The 17,163-nt window shown below is 44.1% G+C and overlaps 2 protein-coding genes across 2 annotated transcripts in view; one reads left to right on the forward strand and one right to left on the reverse strand.

Moving 5' to 3' along the window:
* Nucleotides 1-2,069, reverse strand: part of XYLB (xylulokinase) — a 62,434-nt gene extending 60,365 nt beyond the window's left edge. The window contains exon 1 of the mRNA XM_053466006.1: nt 1,878-2,069. Within this exon, the coding sequence (XP_053321981.1) occupies nt 1,878-1,919 (42 nt within the window). The 5' untranslated portion in view covers nt 1,920-2,069. The remainder of the gene's footprint in view (nt 1-1,877) is intronic.
* An 8,764-nt stretch (nt 2,070-10,833) lies between these two features.
* On the forward strand, nt 10,834-16,233 carry LOC128496398 (uncharacterized protein C9orf152-like). The gene is made up of 2 exons (XM_053466007.1): nt 10,834-11,133; nt 15,417-16,233. Exons 1-2 carry the CDS (start codon nt 10,911-10,913, stop codon nt 15,947-15,949), a joined length of 756 nt encoding a protein of 251 aa, XP_053321982.1. The 5' UTR covers nt 10,834-10,910; the 3' UTR covers nt 15,950-16,233.
* Nucleotides 16,234-17,163: the final 930 nt, after the last annotated feature.

The raw sequence follows: 17,163 nt of genomic DNA on the forward strand, positions 1-17,163 counted from the left end.
TACCACCAACTCCGCAACCTTCAAAAACGCCATTAAAGATATATATTTTGTTGTTTTTTATTTATTTTAAACGAACCGACTCTTCCGGAAGAATTTAAGTTATTTTTTAGATGCCGGAATACGTATTGAGATAAATATCTTGATTCATACATCTCGCTTTTATCTTTTCCTTTTTCACACTCGATGAAACAGTCGACATGGTTGCGATTTAATTTATTGATCTACATCAAACCCGAGTTGCTCCCAGTCTGACTTCTGATTGGCCGGCGGCGGCCGGATCGCTTTCCGCAGGCAGATATTTCTAGGCTCCTTGAGAAAGCAGCTTGGAACCTCTAGCGTACGAGCTGCTTTCACAGAACTCCATGGCATTGTAAGAATAACTGCTTTAACAGAATCCCAACGTATCTCAGCATTTTAAAGGCACGTTAACTCCGGGCCGCTATATTATCTTTGAGGACAACTTAATATTTTCTCAAATTAGCATCAGCGTAACCAGCCTGTTAGACGGACAGCAGGTAAAACCGCAGGTCTCAACGCAGCTATGAAACCAGTTATCGTGTAGTTATTATGGTTTTCTATTTAGATTATTCAGATTTACTTCATTCTGCACGGACGTTGCATCTGCTAAAGTTTCATTTTCCACGACCCCTCGGTAGAAATTGCAGTGGAATCCGACCATCATCAGAAGCAGCAAGTTGCCTTCTGTACTTGCGCCATTTTATCGGGAATTTTTACTTCCTTGTGGTCCGTCCCCTCGCACAACGCGATTGGTGTTGCTTTTTAGTACCATGTTTCATGTCAATGCACGATAGATAGTCTCAGGCGTACCGATCACCTGATCAATTGGTCCTCCATAAAGCAATTCTCATGACTCTCTTAAGGGGGAAAACTGATTTTTTAACCATGTGATTTCCATAAACAGGGTAAACCTCAGTTTTCGGTTTTGTGACTTCTGTTTATACATTTTATCAGGAGGGTTGGTTCAATGATAGATCAGTTATCGGGTTATAAAGAGTATTCGCTGAAACATTCACAATTGATTGTCCCTGGGAGCTAGCCAAATAATAATGCATGTTAAAGAACTGAAAGCATCTTAGGCAGTAGCTGCAGCTCCCTGAATCCTCTATAGACAATGATTTTCAATGTTATTTGGCTGAATCTGACTGGTGACAAGTATATCATGTGCCAGCAGATGTGGGGGTGGGGAAAGGGGGGCAAACGCATATGGGGGGCACCATATAACCCGAAGGAGATCTCTTAGGTATCATGTATTAAAATGCATTTGATGGCTAGTTTATCACGTTAAAGAGTATTTGATAATTTTAAACGTTTCACTGAATTTTAAAAAAATTCACTGCTCTCCCTAAACAAATTAGTGTGACTGTAGGAGCCTGTGAGGATCAGGGGAGGAAAAAGGCACACAGTAATTTAGTCCTGTTTCTCCTAAAAGGGGATACTTACCATATATGTTTTATTATTATTCCATACTTGTATTTTAGGTTCTGAAATCATTTGGCCGGTACATTTATGCCACTTTTCTATAATAACCAAGGAATGCTTGGGTAGGTCTGGTCACATGTAGGTAAAATTTATTAATTAGTTTTGTTCTATTAGCAGCCAGTAAAAGAAGCAGAGATAACCACAAGAAGCCTCCCCAGAAGTAAAACTTTAGTAGCCACTTGGCTTCTGTGCGCTTTGCCGGGAGTAACAGTGCCATCTAGTGGCGAGAGGGTGCGTTGCATGAAATAAGGTACAGAAAGCGTTGTTTATCCTATATAAAGATATAGCATATTGTGATGCATTTACAGCCTGTTTTGATTAACCCATGCATGTCCAGTGTGCAGAAGGAGGGAGAGGAGAGTGCCCATGAGGCATACCTGCTGTGTGCTGAAGTCAAAGCCCAGGTAATGTGCAGCCATGGGGCCGGATCCCTGCAGCCAGCTCTCCCCGTGTGTCTGACACTGGGCTGCTCTCTGCTTGCACACTGATCAATCAATAACCAGATTAGTTAAACTACCACAGAAAGCAGAGTGACAACATTACACCGCACACAGACCGAATCCCCAGCCTCATCCTCCTCCCTACTTCCCACAGCGTCACGCGGCTTCCTTCCCGCTTTCTTGCCGCTTCTTATATATGTAGCTGTAATATGACTCCCCCTGCCACAAGGTCACGTAACTATAGTTCCTGCTGCTGGATGCGTCAGAAACATAACTGTTTCCCCTCCCTGATATACAGAATATCATGTATTTTGTTTAGGTTTTATTATGAAAGGCAGTACAGATAATGAAAGGAATTATATTGGTTTTTAATTCTTTTCACAATACATTGTAGTAAAATATTATTTTTAAGAGTTTTTTTTGTCACTTGAGCAAGAGTTAATCTATTGTGAGATCCACTGGAAGTTTTGTGACTTCATCGGTGTCCCCCATTTAAAACCCCAGCATTTGTAACCCCCATGATAATATTTCCACTGTTCGCACACCGTGAGGTATTGAGAAAGAAAAGTAGATGGAGCGCTGTGATACAATTGTAACAGAATATAACAAAATATTGTGCAAGTATCTTATCACAAAAGAAAAAAAAATGATACTTAAGTAAACTGTTAGAGGGTCCTGAAAAGCTTCATTTGAGAATACAATTTATCTTCCCCTTCTTTTTCCTTTTTTCTCTAGTATCAGGATAGTGTATACCGTATCAAATTATATAAAGCATAAGGGAAATATGATATAGTGTAATCCGTATTTTAATCATATAAAGTTGAAAAAGATTAAAAAGGCTTACTCTTAGCCGTGGTGACTACTCTCACGAGAGTCACTAACATCGCATATAATTAAACGATTCTCAGGAGTCCTAGATATTTTTCTTCGCGGGTAATTCACGCGTAGGTACCTCTGGATGATGTCACATGATGTGTGTGTCTGGGAGTGAGGTGTAGGTGAGAGTGATGTGTAATAGGTGTGAGGGAGTGAGGTGTTATGTGTTGTGATGTGTGATAGGTGTGAGGGAGCAATGTGTGATAAATGTGAAGAGAGTGAGGTGTGATGGTAGAGTGATGATGTTTTAGTGAGTCTGTTGTGGTGAGTGTTTTAGGGGGGCATAAGGGACTGGAGTGCCTTCAGCTTTAACTGAACCCCCCCCCCCCCCCGGGGTTAGAAGGTGCCATTAGTCCCCTGCCTTTGGTATCTATAAATAGCTTAACCTGTCCTGAATAATATATATATATATATATATATATATATATATATATATATATAGGCTTCCCTAGGTTGTCATCTAGAATCTAATTATAGCAAAACTATAAAAATTGGCCCGTTCTCCCAAGAGGAAAAATGTGCCCTAACCGCTGGCACTCAAAGGTTAAAACTCGTGATGTACAAAATTAACAATAACATTAAAGCGCATCAAATCATTCCAAGGGAGAGAGGACCAGGTTCGTGAGAGATTACAATTTATTAGGTCAGGTAACGGTCAATGAGCAGCGAGGAGTCTGATTCACAAAGCAAAGGTCAAATATGCTGATCAAACAACAATAAGAATCAGCAGATCTCCCTTGGCAGGAATCCTTGGGCGATGTCTGAATCAGAAAACCAAATGCTTAAAGTCTGGACATCCAACTTATGTGATTTATGAGCATGTATGGTAACTTCCAGCGCGATCCTCATACCAACCAAGTGTTCCTGTTCGGGAGAGAAGGTCCCTCTTTCCTTCCCAATTTCCCTTTTTTAGGCGCTCAGAATGTCCGTTTGAAGTGTTGGAAGGAATGCATATTTGGCCACTAATATTGTAATCATGGCCATGCGAGTGAAGATCACCTGCTTGGCTCTTGTAGTGGCAACAGGAAGTTTAAAGGTCTTTTTAAAAGAAGTGAAAGCAGGGGAGTGGGCAGGGGCATGGTACCGAGGCACCCAGCGGAGTAAAGTACCACGCGTCACTTGGCCCCGCAGTAATAGTACGGCAGCATGCATGGAAAGCGCAAGCTGCATTGAAGACAGGAATACCCGTCAGGTAAGAGGGGAGGAAAGACGAGCAACGTAGGGTGAGAGATAGTGTGTCTGTATGTGTGTGGCGTTAGAGTGAGTGTATGTGTTAGTGTATGGTATTGAGAGTGTGTTATTGTATGACAGAATGTGTGCGTGTTAGTGTATGGTTTTAACATGTGTGTGTGTATGGTGTTAGCGCTTGTGTTATGTATTACTGTATTGTGTTAGAGCATGCGTCTGTGTTGGTGTATGGTGTTACCATGAGTGTGTGTTTCAGCGTGTGTATGTTAGTGTATGGTGTTAGCGCTTGTGTTATGTATTATTGTATTGTGTTAGAGCATACATGTGTGTTAGTGTATGGTGTTAGCATGAGTATGTGTGTCAGGGTGAGCCTAGAGTAGGAGGAAAGGAGGAGACATAGAGTGTATGTTTGCGTTTACGGCATGCAAGCACCATTAACTCTAGCCTTTCCCTCTAGCCTTGCAACAACCCTAATTGGAAAATTAGGAGCTGTCCGGGCAGCCATTGCCACCTGCCACCGGGGCCAGCACCCCCCTAGTAGCATGGCTACTGATCCCACTAAGACTGTGTATTAGAGAGTGTTGAACCTCTTGTACCAAGACCCTTTACATGGCTTTGTGATCTATTAAAAGATAATTATATAGTTTATATATCTCTGTTTCTATACACATTATTGGGGTTTTTAGGGCTGTAGAACACTGTTATACCCTCATACCCAGCAAACATTCTGAGCTCCTAGAAAAGATGGGCATCATTGGAGAAAAGACAGACCATACCTCCCAAGAGTCCAACACAGCTGTCCCGATTTGGACTCCTTAAATTTTGTCCGACCAACAGATGGACACTCGGTTATTATTGTGTTTTTGTTTTGTTTTTTAGAATATTCTTTTTTTTGCCTCCAGTGAAGTCACTAAAAGTTGAACTTGTTATTGTAGCTCCCCGTGTCTGGCGGATCAGATTACAGTTTGTTCCGGCTGCATCGTGTTATTAAACTTTAGAAATGTTGCCGTAACCTTAGCCTGAAGATCCGGCCCTTACACAAGATCAGTAAAAAAAAATAAAAATCCATACAGTGTTATCAGATACAGGTCACTTTTGCCTGTTCCTGGTCATGTAAGGGTTAATGCCAAAAAAAAAAACATATATGGGATATGGAAAATATATAAAGGGACATTTAACTGAGTTTGTTTGCTAACATGCAGGGATTGGACACTGTGAAGTTGCAGGTCTCCCACAAAACTAAATAAAAGAATAAAAGAAACACACATATTAATTAATAAATATATTTATATATACACAATCGTTTTATGGAAAACAAGGACATTTCTGTCAGTAACATAATTGCAAAAGAGTTTCTAACGATCAGCAATTAGCCTTTTAAACTTAAACTTGGATCAACGAACACAACGTGCCATTGGAACACAGGAGTGATGGGAGTGATAAAGGGCCATTGGAACACAGGAGTGATGGGAGTGATAAAGGGCCATTGGAACACAAGAGTGATGGGAGTGATAAAGGGCCATTGGAGCACAGGAGTGATGGGAGTGATAAAGGGCCATTGGAGCACAGGAGTGATGGGAGTGATAAAGGGCCTCTGTACGCCTATGAAGAGATTTCATTAAAAATTTCATGAGTTTTTAAGCGTTTCATGCCACAATAAAAAAAGGAAGAAATGAAAAATCGAGGAAAAAAACAAAAAGTAAGATTATTTGCGAGGGTCACGGTCTAGCAGCCGTTCAGATATCCAGCAATTATTTAAGGATTATTCAGACGTATAATTAAAGAGCTTAGAAAACGCTACGAAGCCGACTGCACGGATCTAACAGGCATCAGTGAGAAAGGATTAGAAGGCGCGCGTAATCTGGGTGTCACTCGTTAGTCACATAAAGGACTGTGCTGATTGGCTAACGCTAAACTGAGTGTTTTTAATAATTATTGAGAATTAACATTTCTGATTCGTGATCATTACCGAAATATGCGGAAAGTTCTAACCACTTGCTCTTTAATCCCAGATCCTAGGATTCTCAACTTGCCTTCCTTTATAGGCTTGTGCTTTGGGGACCCGAGTGCTTTAGTGGATGAGCCATGTGAGCAACAACATACATGGAGGGAAAGAGGCGGATGTATGGTGTGTCTCTGACCTAAAAAGCAGGACAGAGGTAGAGCTCAGTGGGACAGCGGGATTGAGTGGCAAAATTGGGACTGTCCTACATAAAGCAGGACAGTTGGGAGGCATGGGTGTGGCTTGATATGCAAATGAACTGGTAAGGATATGTAAAATCAAAATAAGATTGTGAATACCGCCGTTTGAGTGAGAGTTCGAAAAAACGATCGATCTAATGTGATCTAACGAATATCTACCAAAATAAAATAAAAAAATTCAGTTGAGGGGGGCCAACCCCGTACGGCCTCCTGCGTGATAGATCTAACGGAAAAAACAGTCGATCACGGGTGTAACTGTAGCGACCCCGGCGACCTCTTCTTCCTTTCTTCTCGTACCGGTTCAATATAGTTTAGAAAGGGCCCCCTCGAAATCATTTTGAACCGGTATGGGGAGACCGGAGCGTATCGGGGTCACGTGACGTGAAATCGAGGAAGCGCAAGAGCGGTGAGAGGTAAGTGAGGGTGGGATATATGTATATATGTTTGTATATATGTGTGAACATGGATGTGTACTTGTGTATGTGTGTCTGTGTTAGTGTGTGTGAGCATGGATGTGTATGTGTATATGTGTGTGTGCGAGCATGGATGTGTACTTGTGTATGTGTGTTAGTGTGTGTGAGCATGGATGTGTAGGTATTTGTGAGCATGGATGTGTAAGTGAGGTGAGATGGAGTGTGTGTTAGTGAGTATGAGTGTGTTTAATTTGTGTTTAACACAGATGAGTTGTGTGGGGGCAATTGTGGCACAGACTACCTGTTGAAGTCGGGGGGCCCAGGGCCATTTTCGCACCAGGGCCCCGTGGTTTCTAGTTACGCCCCTGCAGTTGATCTAACTGTTAATATGGGGGGCTAACCCGGGGGTGGTCGCATTTAGCAGCATATAGGAGAGGTACAGAATCACTTAAAGAGTCAGTAATGTTAGAAAATGAATGAGTAGGTGGAACAGCAGCTTAAAAGCTTGCAGTGTTTAACCTTTAAGGGAAAAAGAACCTGATAGATCCGCTAAGGTTGAATGGGTATCGCGCTAAAGAGATCCACTAATGTTTCATTTAAGTGGAACGGCACCTTTAATAACCCTGCGGTGTGTGCAGACGTGCCGATCGCAGATCACCGAGATGCAATAACCTGCAGCGCTTAAATATTTATATAAATAAAGTCTAAATTGGCAAAGAAATCAAAACAATTCTTATCCTGGCGTTTGAACAAAGAAACGCGTGACGGCTGCAGCCCATTTCATAAAGCGTTTAAATATCATATTATTCAGCAGAGCCCGGGGGGTACGATCTGTGAATCTGGCCCAAGAGCCAAGGGGGGGGGGGTGGCAGAGGATGATGGGAATTTTAGTCCACTTGCCATCTGGAACATAGAAAATGCCTGCAGATCGGCCCCCTTCGGCCCCCATCTAGTCAGCCGTTTTTTCCCGTCAAACCTTAATCAGTCGTTGGCCTCGTCTTAGATTCAGGAGCCGTATGCTTATCTCATGCGTGTTTTAAATCCCCCTCACTGCATTAGCCTCTACCACTTCTGCTCGAAGGCTGTTCTATGTATGTACCACCCGCAGTTCCTTTACACGTCTGTAATACCCAACAAAATATTGACCAAGCCTATTTTATTAAACTTATGATCAAGTTTGACTTTTTGGAAACCGGCCAACCTGGCACGAGACGCTTTTGCCCTTGGGAAGAACGCAGTAGAAGAAGTATTTTGGAATGAACGCTGTTTGAACGAAGGTGAACCCTTCCCTTTCCACCCTGGTGGGGAGTCCTAGAGTAACGGGGGCCCAGCTACTGCCCCTTTGGATCCGGCAGAAGGTGCTTTCTGGGGGCCACAATTTGTTTAATATTCTTTGGGGTGGGACAGTATCGGGAGCAAAGTGTTCCGCTGAAGGGGTTAAATTATTTTCATTGTGGGTCCCTTGGCTTGTCTTTTGGGGTTACCATGTGACCCCCTCAACATTTCAGGGGGTGTGGTAATAGGCAAGGGGGTGGAGCTGTGTGAGAAGTGGGTGGCACCGGCCCTAGAAGTGGGCATGTCTGTATCCACCCACCCAGGTTACCCCGAGGAAGCCGCGTGAGCAGTGGCGTACCTACCGGGGTCGCATGGGTCGCGACTGCGACCGGGCCCCGGCGGCAGGGGGGCCCAAGCCAAGGGGCCGCACGAAATCGGGCCCCGGCAGCAGGGGGGCCCAAGCCAAGGGGCCGCCCGAAATCGGGACCCGGTGGAAGGGGGGCCCAAGCCAAGGGGCCGCCCGAAACCTTTTTACGTTTTTTTTGTTTTTTTTTTTTTAATAAGGCAAGCCGTGCCACGGAGCTGGCAACGGCCACCTAGTGATTAGAGCAGTGTGAGGGGTGAAAGCTCCGCCCCCTCATGCTCAGACTGCAGGAGCACCGTAATGAGAGCAGCATGAGGGGTGAAAGCTCCGCCCCCTCACACAGACTGCTAGAGCTGGAGCACCAGATGTTGTCACTCACTGACATTCTGTTTAAAAATAATACAGCAGTCTGCATCTATCAGGGCCCCAAAGTAGAAGTAGGTAGGTCAGTAAAATAATGTATTTAAAAAAAAATAAAAAATTGTATGTGTGTATATGTCATTAAATTATTATTCAATTATTAATTAAATTATAAATATAAAAAGAAATCTATCTGTGTGTCTGTGGAGGGGGACAAACTGCATAAAGTTTTTTTTTAATTATTTTAAAAAATGGAGATTACTAGACTTCTTTTTATATAGATATATTTGTCTAGACACATATATAAACACTTATATATAGACACACGAGTTCAGCTCCCCAGTGTCACCTTTGTCCCCATCCAGCCAGGCACAGGATGGGCTGTTTGGGGACAAAGATGGCAAACCCTACGTGTGTTATCTGGGTGCTGGTCAGGTTCTATGTGGGCAGTGTGGACGCCAGGGCTGGTTTTGGGGTGTGCAGCCTGTGATCTATGCCTGTAATTTAGGGGGGTTTATCTATACCTTTTAATGCCGTGTTTTTATGTGAATTCTAATTAATCTATACCTGCAATGCTGGGTTTGTGTGTTATTCTGTTGATCTATATCCGCTATGCTATGCTTCCATACATTATTTATGTATTCAAAGAAAAAGAGGCGCATGTACAAAAGGGGCCCTATGTATATGCGTCCCTTTTTCTTTGATTACGCCCTATGTACATGCGCCCCTTTTTCTTTGATTATGCCCTATGTACATGCGCTCCTTTTTCTTTGATTATGCCCTATGTATATGCGTCCCTTTTTCTTTGATTACGTCTGGTCTTGAACATCCTGAGGAGTGTTTTGTCGGGTTGCTGCAGTGCATTGCTAGGGGAGTCTTGTTTATTATTTTTAATTTTCACTTTTTAATTTGAACACATATCACGTGATAGGGTGATCTATATTTGTTTTTAAGCCTTATTTATGTATACCTGTAAATACAGGGTTTTTATGTCTTATTCAGTTGATCTATACATGAACGTACTGTTTACATGTGTTGTTTATTTGATCTATACACGAACTACAGGGAGTAAGAGGTATGGTTTAGTGAATGAGGGACAAGGGGACTCTGGGGATGATTAAGGGGGAGAGTACCATGGTCAGGGTCAGAAGGAGGAAAGACTGCACCCTAATGTTAGGCAATTTTTTTTACCCAGAGATAAAACGCCCTTTCTGAATTTGTAGTCACTTCAGTGGACAAAATATTCAATCTGCATATTTTATTAAAAATGATTAGTGGCACTAAATTGTGGCTTCAGATGTGACATGACTTTTTTAGTGTATCGATGTACTTCCAATCCCATCACAAAAGATTCTATCTCATACACCTGCCGAGCTCTGATGTAATCTTTATCTAGCATACATGGATGGTGAGGAGTTAATATTCTGTCCATTCCCTGCTACTTATTTTGGCCTTTTAACACTTTTGGTTCCTGGGATTGTAATGTGGTATTCTGTTATTGTAAAAAGTTGAAAAATTTGACAAATATGATTCAATATGTAATTTGTTGGAAAAAAAATTGTTGTGTAAAAATCATGTTTTTTGGGGGGTGGGGGGGGGGCCCATAACAGATTCTCGCACCCGGGCCCTGAGGCTTCTAGTTACGCCCCTGCGCGTGAGAGTTACGTTAGGACCCCCACTGATCTCGCAGCTCGCTCGGCTAATCAAGTGGGATCGGAGGATCTCCCTAACTGGCCCGTGACCGCCAATGCCTGCAAAAGAGGGGCCAGCGGGGCAACTACCTGGGACGGTGCCCGAAAATCAGGACTGTTCTGAGAAAACCGAGACTGCCGGGAGGTATGGGTTATGCAAATTGCAAAGCAATTCAGTAAATATGTAATTATGTTTTTTCTTTTTTTTTTTTCTGGATAATTAGGGCTTCAAGGTCACTCGTGTTACGCCTCTTCGGCACGGATTTTAGCGAACATAGCCCTAGATTTCTAGGTCAACACGAAAACTGAAACCGAAGTTTGGCTCCCTCCCCGCCGGCTCGGATCCCAGCGCTTTTACTTGGCTATGAAGCCTGTTCTACCTTAAGTCAATAATAATCTCCGTGTTCTGCTGTACTTATCATTTACTTCGAGACTTCGAGGACAAGCGGCAGCGAATCTCTACATCGCTCAAGACTTTCAGGCAGAGAGCAAACTTTTTTTTGTTTTTTGGGGTTTTTCCTCCCCGATCGGTGCAAAGCTAATTCCGCCCTGGTGGGGAGTTTTGCTCTTAATTTGCCGTTTTGCTCGGCCATTGTCAGAAATGGCCGGGTGCTGCAGCTGCTGGGAGAACGTTCCGGTGTGGAAGCAGGCAGTGAAGGCGTATAAATATATGAGTGCGATCTTATCGGTGACTCACACTTCCACGGATCCTGCTGACGACACCAGGAAGCCGAGTAAAATGGACATCCACCAGCTCGAGGAGCAGTATTTCTGCATCAAGCGGAAGCGCAGGGAGCAGCCGCACATGATCGTCTTCAAAGCAGGTGCGTGGAATTCGGCTTTTTCAACTTTTTTCAAGTAAACGGGGAAGAATCCTCTCATCCAGAGTATGTGACGGCAGACCAGCAGAGGCGGCAGGGAAAGAAACTTTTCAGCGTAGAGCTCTGAGGGGGGGGGGCACTTTGGGTGTAGTGGATAAGGGACTACAATTCCCAGCATCCTCAGCCAAAATTCCGATTAGCTCCGAAAAGTTTAAGGGCTTGTGGTTCGGTTTGTCGGGATGGAATGTGTGGATGCACGTGGTTAACTCTTTGTTGGCCATCCATTGGCATACCTGGGAACTTTCAAAATGAGCTGACTCCCGAGACTCTGGAGGTATTAACCCTTTAATAGCGGCCGTGATGGTAGCGAGCCGCCAAATGTGTTAACCAAATGGCTCTAATACTGGCCCTCGGTGAAACTTTGACTTGCCGTTATTGGAAGATACATTTATTTGAGTCACCTGCATTCAAGCAGGGATATTATCAACCATACTGAGAGCAAAAGCACCAGCTGGGAGTCTTATATAGGATCATGGTGGGGGGGGGTAGGAAAGAGTCAGCTCCAGGCGGTGTGACCCCGAGAATCTGCCCCCTTCACCCTGAGATTGGCGCGAAAACCCTGAGACTCGGGGTCAAACCATGAAAGTTCCAAGTTATGATCATGGAGCAAAACAGGATCTCTTTGTTCTCTGCTTACCAGGTAGGACTTTCCAGGGCTGTCCAGATGGGGCAGGGTGGGGGTTTCGGTCCATACACCAGCACCTGCGCGGGGCCATCCAAGCCGGGACACACATAAAGCACGCAAAATATATCAGGATCCTGCATAAAATAACGGGAATAAGTTATAGACGTGAATAAGAATGACACTTTATTTACATTTACTAAGAGGATACCATTTAACCCTTTATGGGGGGACACAGTTGGTACATTTAAGTGTAGAATTTATTCCAAGTTGCCTCTTGTGGCTTCCCTATAACTGGATTTTAGGGCTCATTGACCAAACGGCCCCGAATGGGAACAGAACTGGTCCCGCGGAGCTTCCCCAGTCCTTTGTAGGTGGGAGGGGGTGGGGCGAAGGCGAGGTTTGGCTTGTGCAGGGGTGGGACTATGCCAATACACAGGGAATGTGGCAGGGAATGGGTGGAGCTGGAAGATTGAGTGGTTGGAGACAAACACCAATCAGAGGTGATGCTGCCAAACAGGCATCTGCTTATGGCCCCTAATGGTCTAAGGGGCCCTCGCAGAGGATGCAGAAGATTTAAGATAGCACCCCTACATGTTTTGGTTTAGGGACCCTAAAACCTAGAGCCATCCCTGACCCCAGGTTGCTAGGGTTGGCTACCTGAAGTTCCCCCCCCCCTCTGAACGGGGTATGTCTTTCCCATTTAGGCTTTAAAGGGGCATAAAGTTGACAGAGGCTGGACAGAAAGTTAAAGGAGGCTGGGCAGGAAGTTTACACAGACAGAGCAGGATGTTGACAGAGGCTGGGCAGGAAGTTGACGAAGGCAGAGCAGGATGTTGACAGAGGCTGGGCAGGAAGTTGATGGAGGCAGAGCAGGATGTTGACAGAGGCTGGGCAGGAAGTTGACAGAGGCTGGGCGGGAGAGGCCTTGGCTGGAAGTGGGAGTTACTAAACATTGCGCCCCTACCCCAAGATTGTAGATACTGACCCAGAACCATATTCCATATAAAGGGCAAAACCAGACTGGGGTGGCGGGGCAAATCATGACAGTTTCCGGGTATGTTTATGCCCTAACCTCCCCTAAAGCTGCTGAACTGCAACTCCCATGACTGTGCTGGTCGGAAGGTTTCTGTGAATAATAGGAGGTTAAGTCCAGGTGACCAAATGTCGAGTTCCCTCATACTGTTATGTATCCAGAATATAAGCACGTCAGAGACATGAAAAGGAGTTTAAGGCTGTTTAACGTCCGTTCCGATCGGAAGGTCACCAGAAATATTATTAGTTATGATGATCTAATAAACTGCAGTTCGGCTCAAATAAAGGATTCACGGCTCTCCGGGGCCTGTAGTGAAACAATAATAGAAGCATGAAGTGCAATTAATTAATAACAACGTTTAATTATCTTCCACCAGTATTTTCACTTTGTTTATGTCTTAGCCATCGTACAACTGGCTCATATATATATAGATATATAGATATATATATATATATATATATATATATATATATATATATATATGTTAAAATAAATGTTGCCAGATGTTGCTTGTCCTACGGGATGTGATTTGAGGTGTAGACAGGGGGAATCACTGATACTTTCTATATGACTTTATAGACTGCACCGCATTTTAAACCACAGAGATTCTCACGAGAGTCTCTATACACTGTTAATGTGGCGGAAGGGCCGCAACCCTAAGCTTTGGTCAGAACCTGCAACTATACAAAAAATATACAAAAATAGAGGAGTGCAGGAAAAAGGGGACACAGGGATTTCTGTCCCAAGGCGAGACTGTCCCTCCTAAATAGGGACACTTGGCAGGTATGGTTATTCTGCCAAGAATGCAATGTTTTGCCGAATGAAGAAAAGCTTTCTTTCCAGCACTCTAAAAAAAGAGGAATTTAAAGCCGTCCCGTATATATTGCCTCCGGAGCGTTAGCTGTTAACAGAGCTGCACGTTTCTAATGCGCCTCTATGTAATAGTTGGATTCCGGCCTGGACGGCAAACAAGATATGAAATCACAGAACAAAAAGCCCTACATCTACTGGGTCAATACTAAACCCATCAGGGCTTTTCTCATTTATCTCGCGCATTAAAGAAACAGATTTGTCAGATGCAGATAGTCCGATACTAATGGGTACACAGAATAAAAAGGAACAAACATCCCTCTACAAGATTATACCGGCGTCCGGTCACAGATGGGTTCGTGGCGATATTTGTAGAAGGCACTTGACTTTTTTTTCTATTATTATTCCATGTGAAGAAGAGACCTCTGAGGCCCCAAAAAGCTCATGTGATTCTGCATCTTTGTCTAGACTGGCCCAATAAAAGGTTATCACCTTTGATTAAAGACCCCATCTTCTCTTTGGACAAGTACATCTATATTTTCTGTATTATATATATTTTCCATATCATGGTTGTTCACCCCGCTGCATATCTTCTTCCAATGCCGGAGCAAGGCTGGGGGGAGGGGGGCAATCATATGCAGAGCTGTATTGGGTAAAGCACATGCATAACAGTAATATGTGGAATATATATTCGGAAATGTCCTATGCTCAATGACATCATGTGATATCAGATATCATCCGCTTGTTGTAAATGGACCCATGCATGACTTCATCGGCATTTGGGGAGTCCTGGCGTCTGGAGTCAGGGTGCTGATTGGTAGGACTGACCCAGAGCGTAGCCAACAAGCTAGTTACTGAGCATCCAAATGGCTTGGGTGCGGGGAAACGGTGCAGTGAGGACATATTAGTGGGTCACACCGGCCCCTTTGGACGGCTTGAGCAGATGTAGTAGAGGTAAGATTGCTGGAACCCGGGGTTTCGTTGTATAGGCGCAGCCATGTGTGATCTGCGGCTGACAATAAAACGGTTAAATAGACAGAGGCACCGTATGGCGTGGATTATAATAATCCTGGCATCATTCACCGCCACGTATACAAAGTTCCTTAATAATACTCTGTACGAGCCAAGGCGACTCGGTAAACAAGATGAAATTAACCCTCCGGTATAACCGTGATAAGCAAAGTATGTAAGATCACCACGGGCTACAGTGTTTCACATTTATGTTTGTCCCATACATTAGTTTCATTGTAAGCACTACAGAACTTCACTTTAGGTGCACCTCTTCTAAATAGCACTTACCTCCTCCCCCTGATTGTATCGGTATTTCTACCCAGTCCCAACTACTACTTCGACTGTAAGCTCTACGGGGCAGGCCCATCACCCAGTCCGTGGTCCCGTGTTTGTGCCACTTGTGGTTGTTTGAAACCAATGGGCGATCATTCTACACATGTATTGGGGGTCTAATTAGACCCCTTGGAGCTCTTGCATGAGCCAGCGCTGGTGTTGGCTGGTGGTGAGTATGCTGTGCAATATCTTTGCACATATTGTCTGTTATATATTTTATATATAATAATCCCAGCATTTTCCCAATATTGAGCATTGACAAGGTTAAAATAGCTGCCAACAGTCCTGAGTTTCCCAGAGGAGTCCTGTCATGATTGTCAAACAAATGTCCAGCCCATTAAAAGGCAGACATGTGCGCGGAGTATCGTTTATCTTCCTACCATCTGATTCTCTTTTTTTTTTGTGTGTACGCAGGAGAAAATGAATTGGTGTCGGGAGAACCTTTGGTCAACACTGTTCCTGTCAACGGACCGATCAAGAAACCAAAGCCATTTAATGAAGAGATGCCAGCCGCAGACGTCACCCTGGAGTCACAGAACAAAAATTACACGACCAGCGGTAACGAATCGTGGCACACGCACCTCAACATGCACCGCATGGTGCAACTGGAAGGTCACTTCGCCCTGGAGAACGGTCCCAAAGAAAAGGAGAAGAAAATGAACTTTGATGACAAAAGCGTACAATTCAACAGGTTACTTAGTTTCGAAAAGTTTCCGAGCGACAAAGGACTCCATAACACGGAAAGAAGGAGCAGCGGATCTTCTCGGGAGAACAATGACTTGTACAGGAAATCCTCCTTGAAACACCCTATCCCTGCGCACTATCACTTCCCTGCCTTGAAGGGGACATCTCATGGAGATAAAGACTTCTACTACCCCTTCCCTCAGAGGAAGAACCCTCGGATATCTGAAACCGCACGAAAACTGGGTTTATACGTAACGCATTAAAGCAAATATTTGGGAGACGCCATCCGACCTCTTAACCCCCGGATCTCTACTTTATTTTGTTATTAATTATCGTGCTTGATGGACTTGTTGGACTTTAGACTGGTGGCTTCCCGCTGACACCTCCCGATGGAAGGATCTCGCTTTTCAACTGACTCCAGAAACCGTCTTCTTCTTCCTTTCGTGATCCTCATTACTTCTCATAAATGTATCAAGATTGTTTTTGTTCCTGTAAACATTTATTTTATTGTTAACGCTGAAAATACAATAAAAACCCTTAAAAATTTTCCATTTTGCTTTGTAGATCAGTATTTTTGTTGTGCTAATTCTGTTTTGAATTTGAACACTTCTCTTGAGGAGGGGTTATATGTAGGACCTGTTGTAGGTTTCTCAGTGTTGGCATTGGCTGATGTCGGGCGGGGGAGGGGTTATATGTAGGACCTGTTGTAGGCTTCCTCCTGTTGGCATTGGCTGATGTCGGGCGGGGAGGGTTATATGTAGGACCTGTTGTAGGCTTCTTCCTGTTGGCATTGGCTGATGTCGGGCGGGGGAGGGTTATATGTAGGACCTGTTGTAGGCTTCTTCCTGTTGGCATTGGCTGATGTCGGGCGGGGGAGGGTTATATGTAGGACCTGTTGTAGGCTTCTTCCTGTTGGCATTGGCTGATGTCGGGCGGGGGAGGGGTTATATGTAGGACCTGTTGTAGGCTTCTTCCTGTTGGCATTGGCTGATGTTGGGCGGGGGAGGGTTATATGTAGGACCTGTTGTAGTTTCTTGCTGTTGGCATTGGCCGATGTCGGGCGGGGGAGGGGTTATATGTAGGACCTGTTGTAGGTTTCTCGGTGTTGGCATTGGCTGATGTCGGGCGGGGGAGGGGTTATATGTAGGACCTGTTGTAGTTTCTTGCTGTTGGCATTGGCCGATGTCGGGCGGGGGAGGGGTTATATGTAGGACCTGTTGTAGGTTTCTCGGTGTTGGCAGGAAACGATGAACTTTAATGCGTATTAAAGTGTTTTTTTTTTACTCTACAAGTCCGAGCTATTTTCATGTTTCTGTTGAACCGTAATTTCCCTCTTTCTCGGTTAGTTTACCTGGTTAGGACTTTCTTTTGAAACCTTATACATAAGACATTATTCTGTATAAATAAAATTACCGGTATATAGAATGTTACAAAAATGTATTTGTTTATAAATTGTAAACAGCTAGAACCAATAGGA

This window comes from Spea bombifrons, chromosome 5, assembly GCF_027358695.1.
Source record: "Spea bombifrons isolate aSpeBom1 chromosome 5, aSpeBom1.2.pri, whole genome shotgun sequence".
In the NCBI taxonomy this organism is placed as follows: domain Eukaryota; kingdom Metazoa; phylum Chordata; class Amphibia; order Anura; family Pelobatidae; genus Spea; species Spea bombifrons.

Coding starts and splice junctions, on each gene's coding strand:
- LOC128496398 (XM_053466007.1), top strand. CDS start 10,911: ATGGCCGGGTGCTGCAGCTGCTGGGAGAACGTTCCGGTGTGGAAGCAG. Junction 11,134..15,416: donor CATGATCGTCTTCAAAGCAG/GTGCGTGGAATT, acceptor GTGTGTACGCAG/GAGAAAATGAATTGGTGTCG.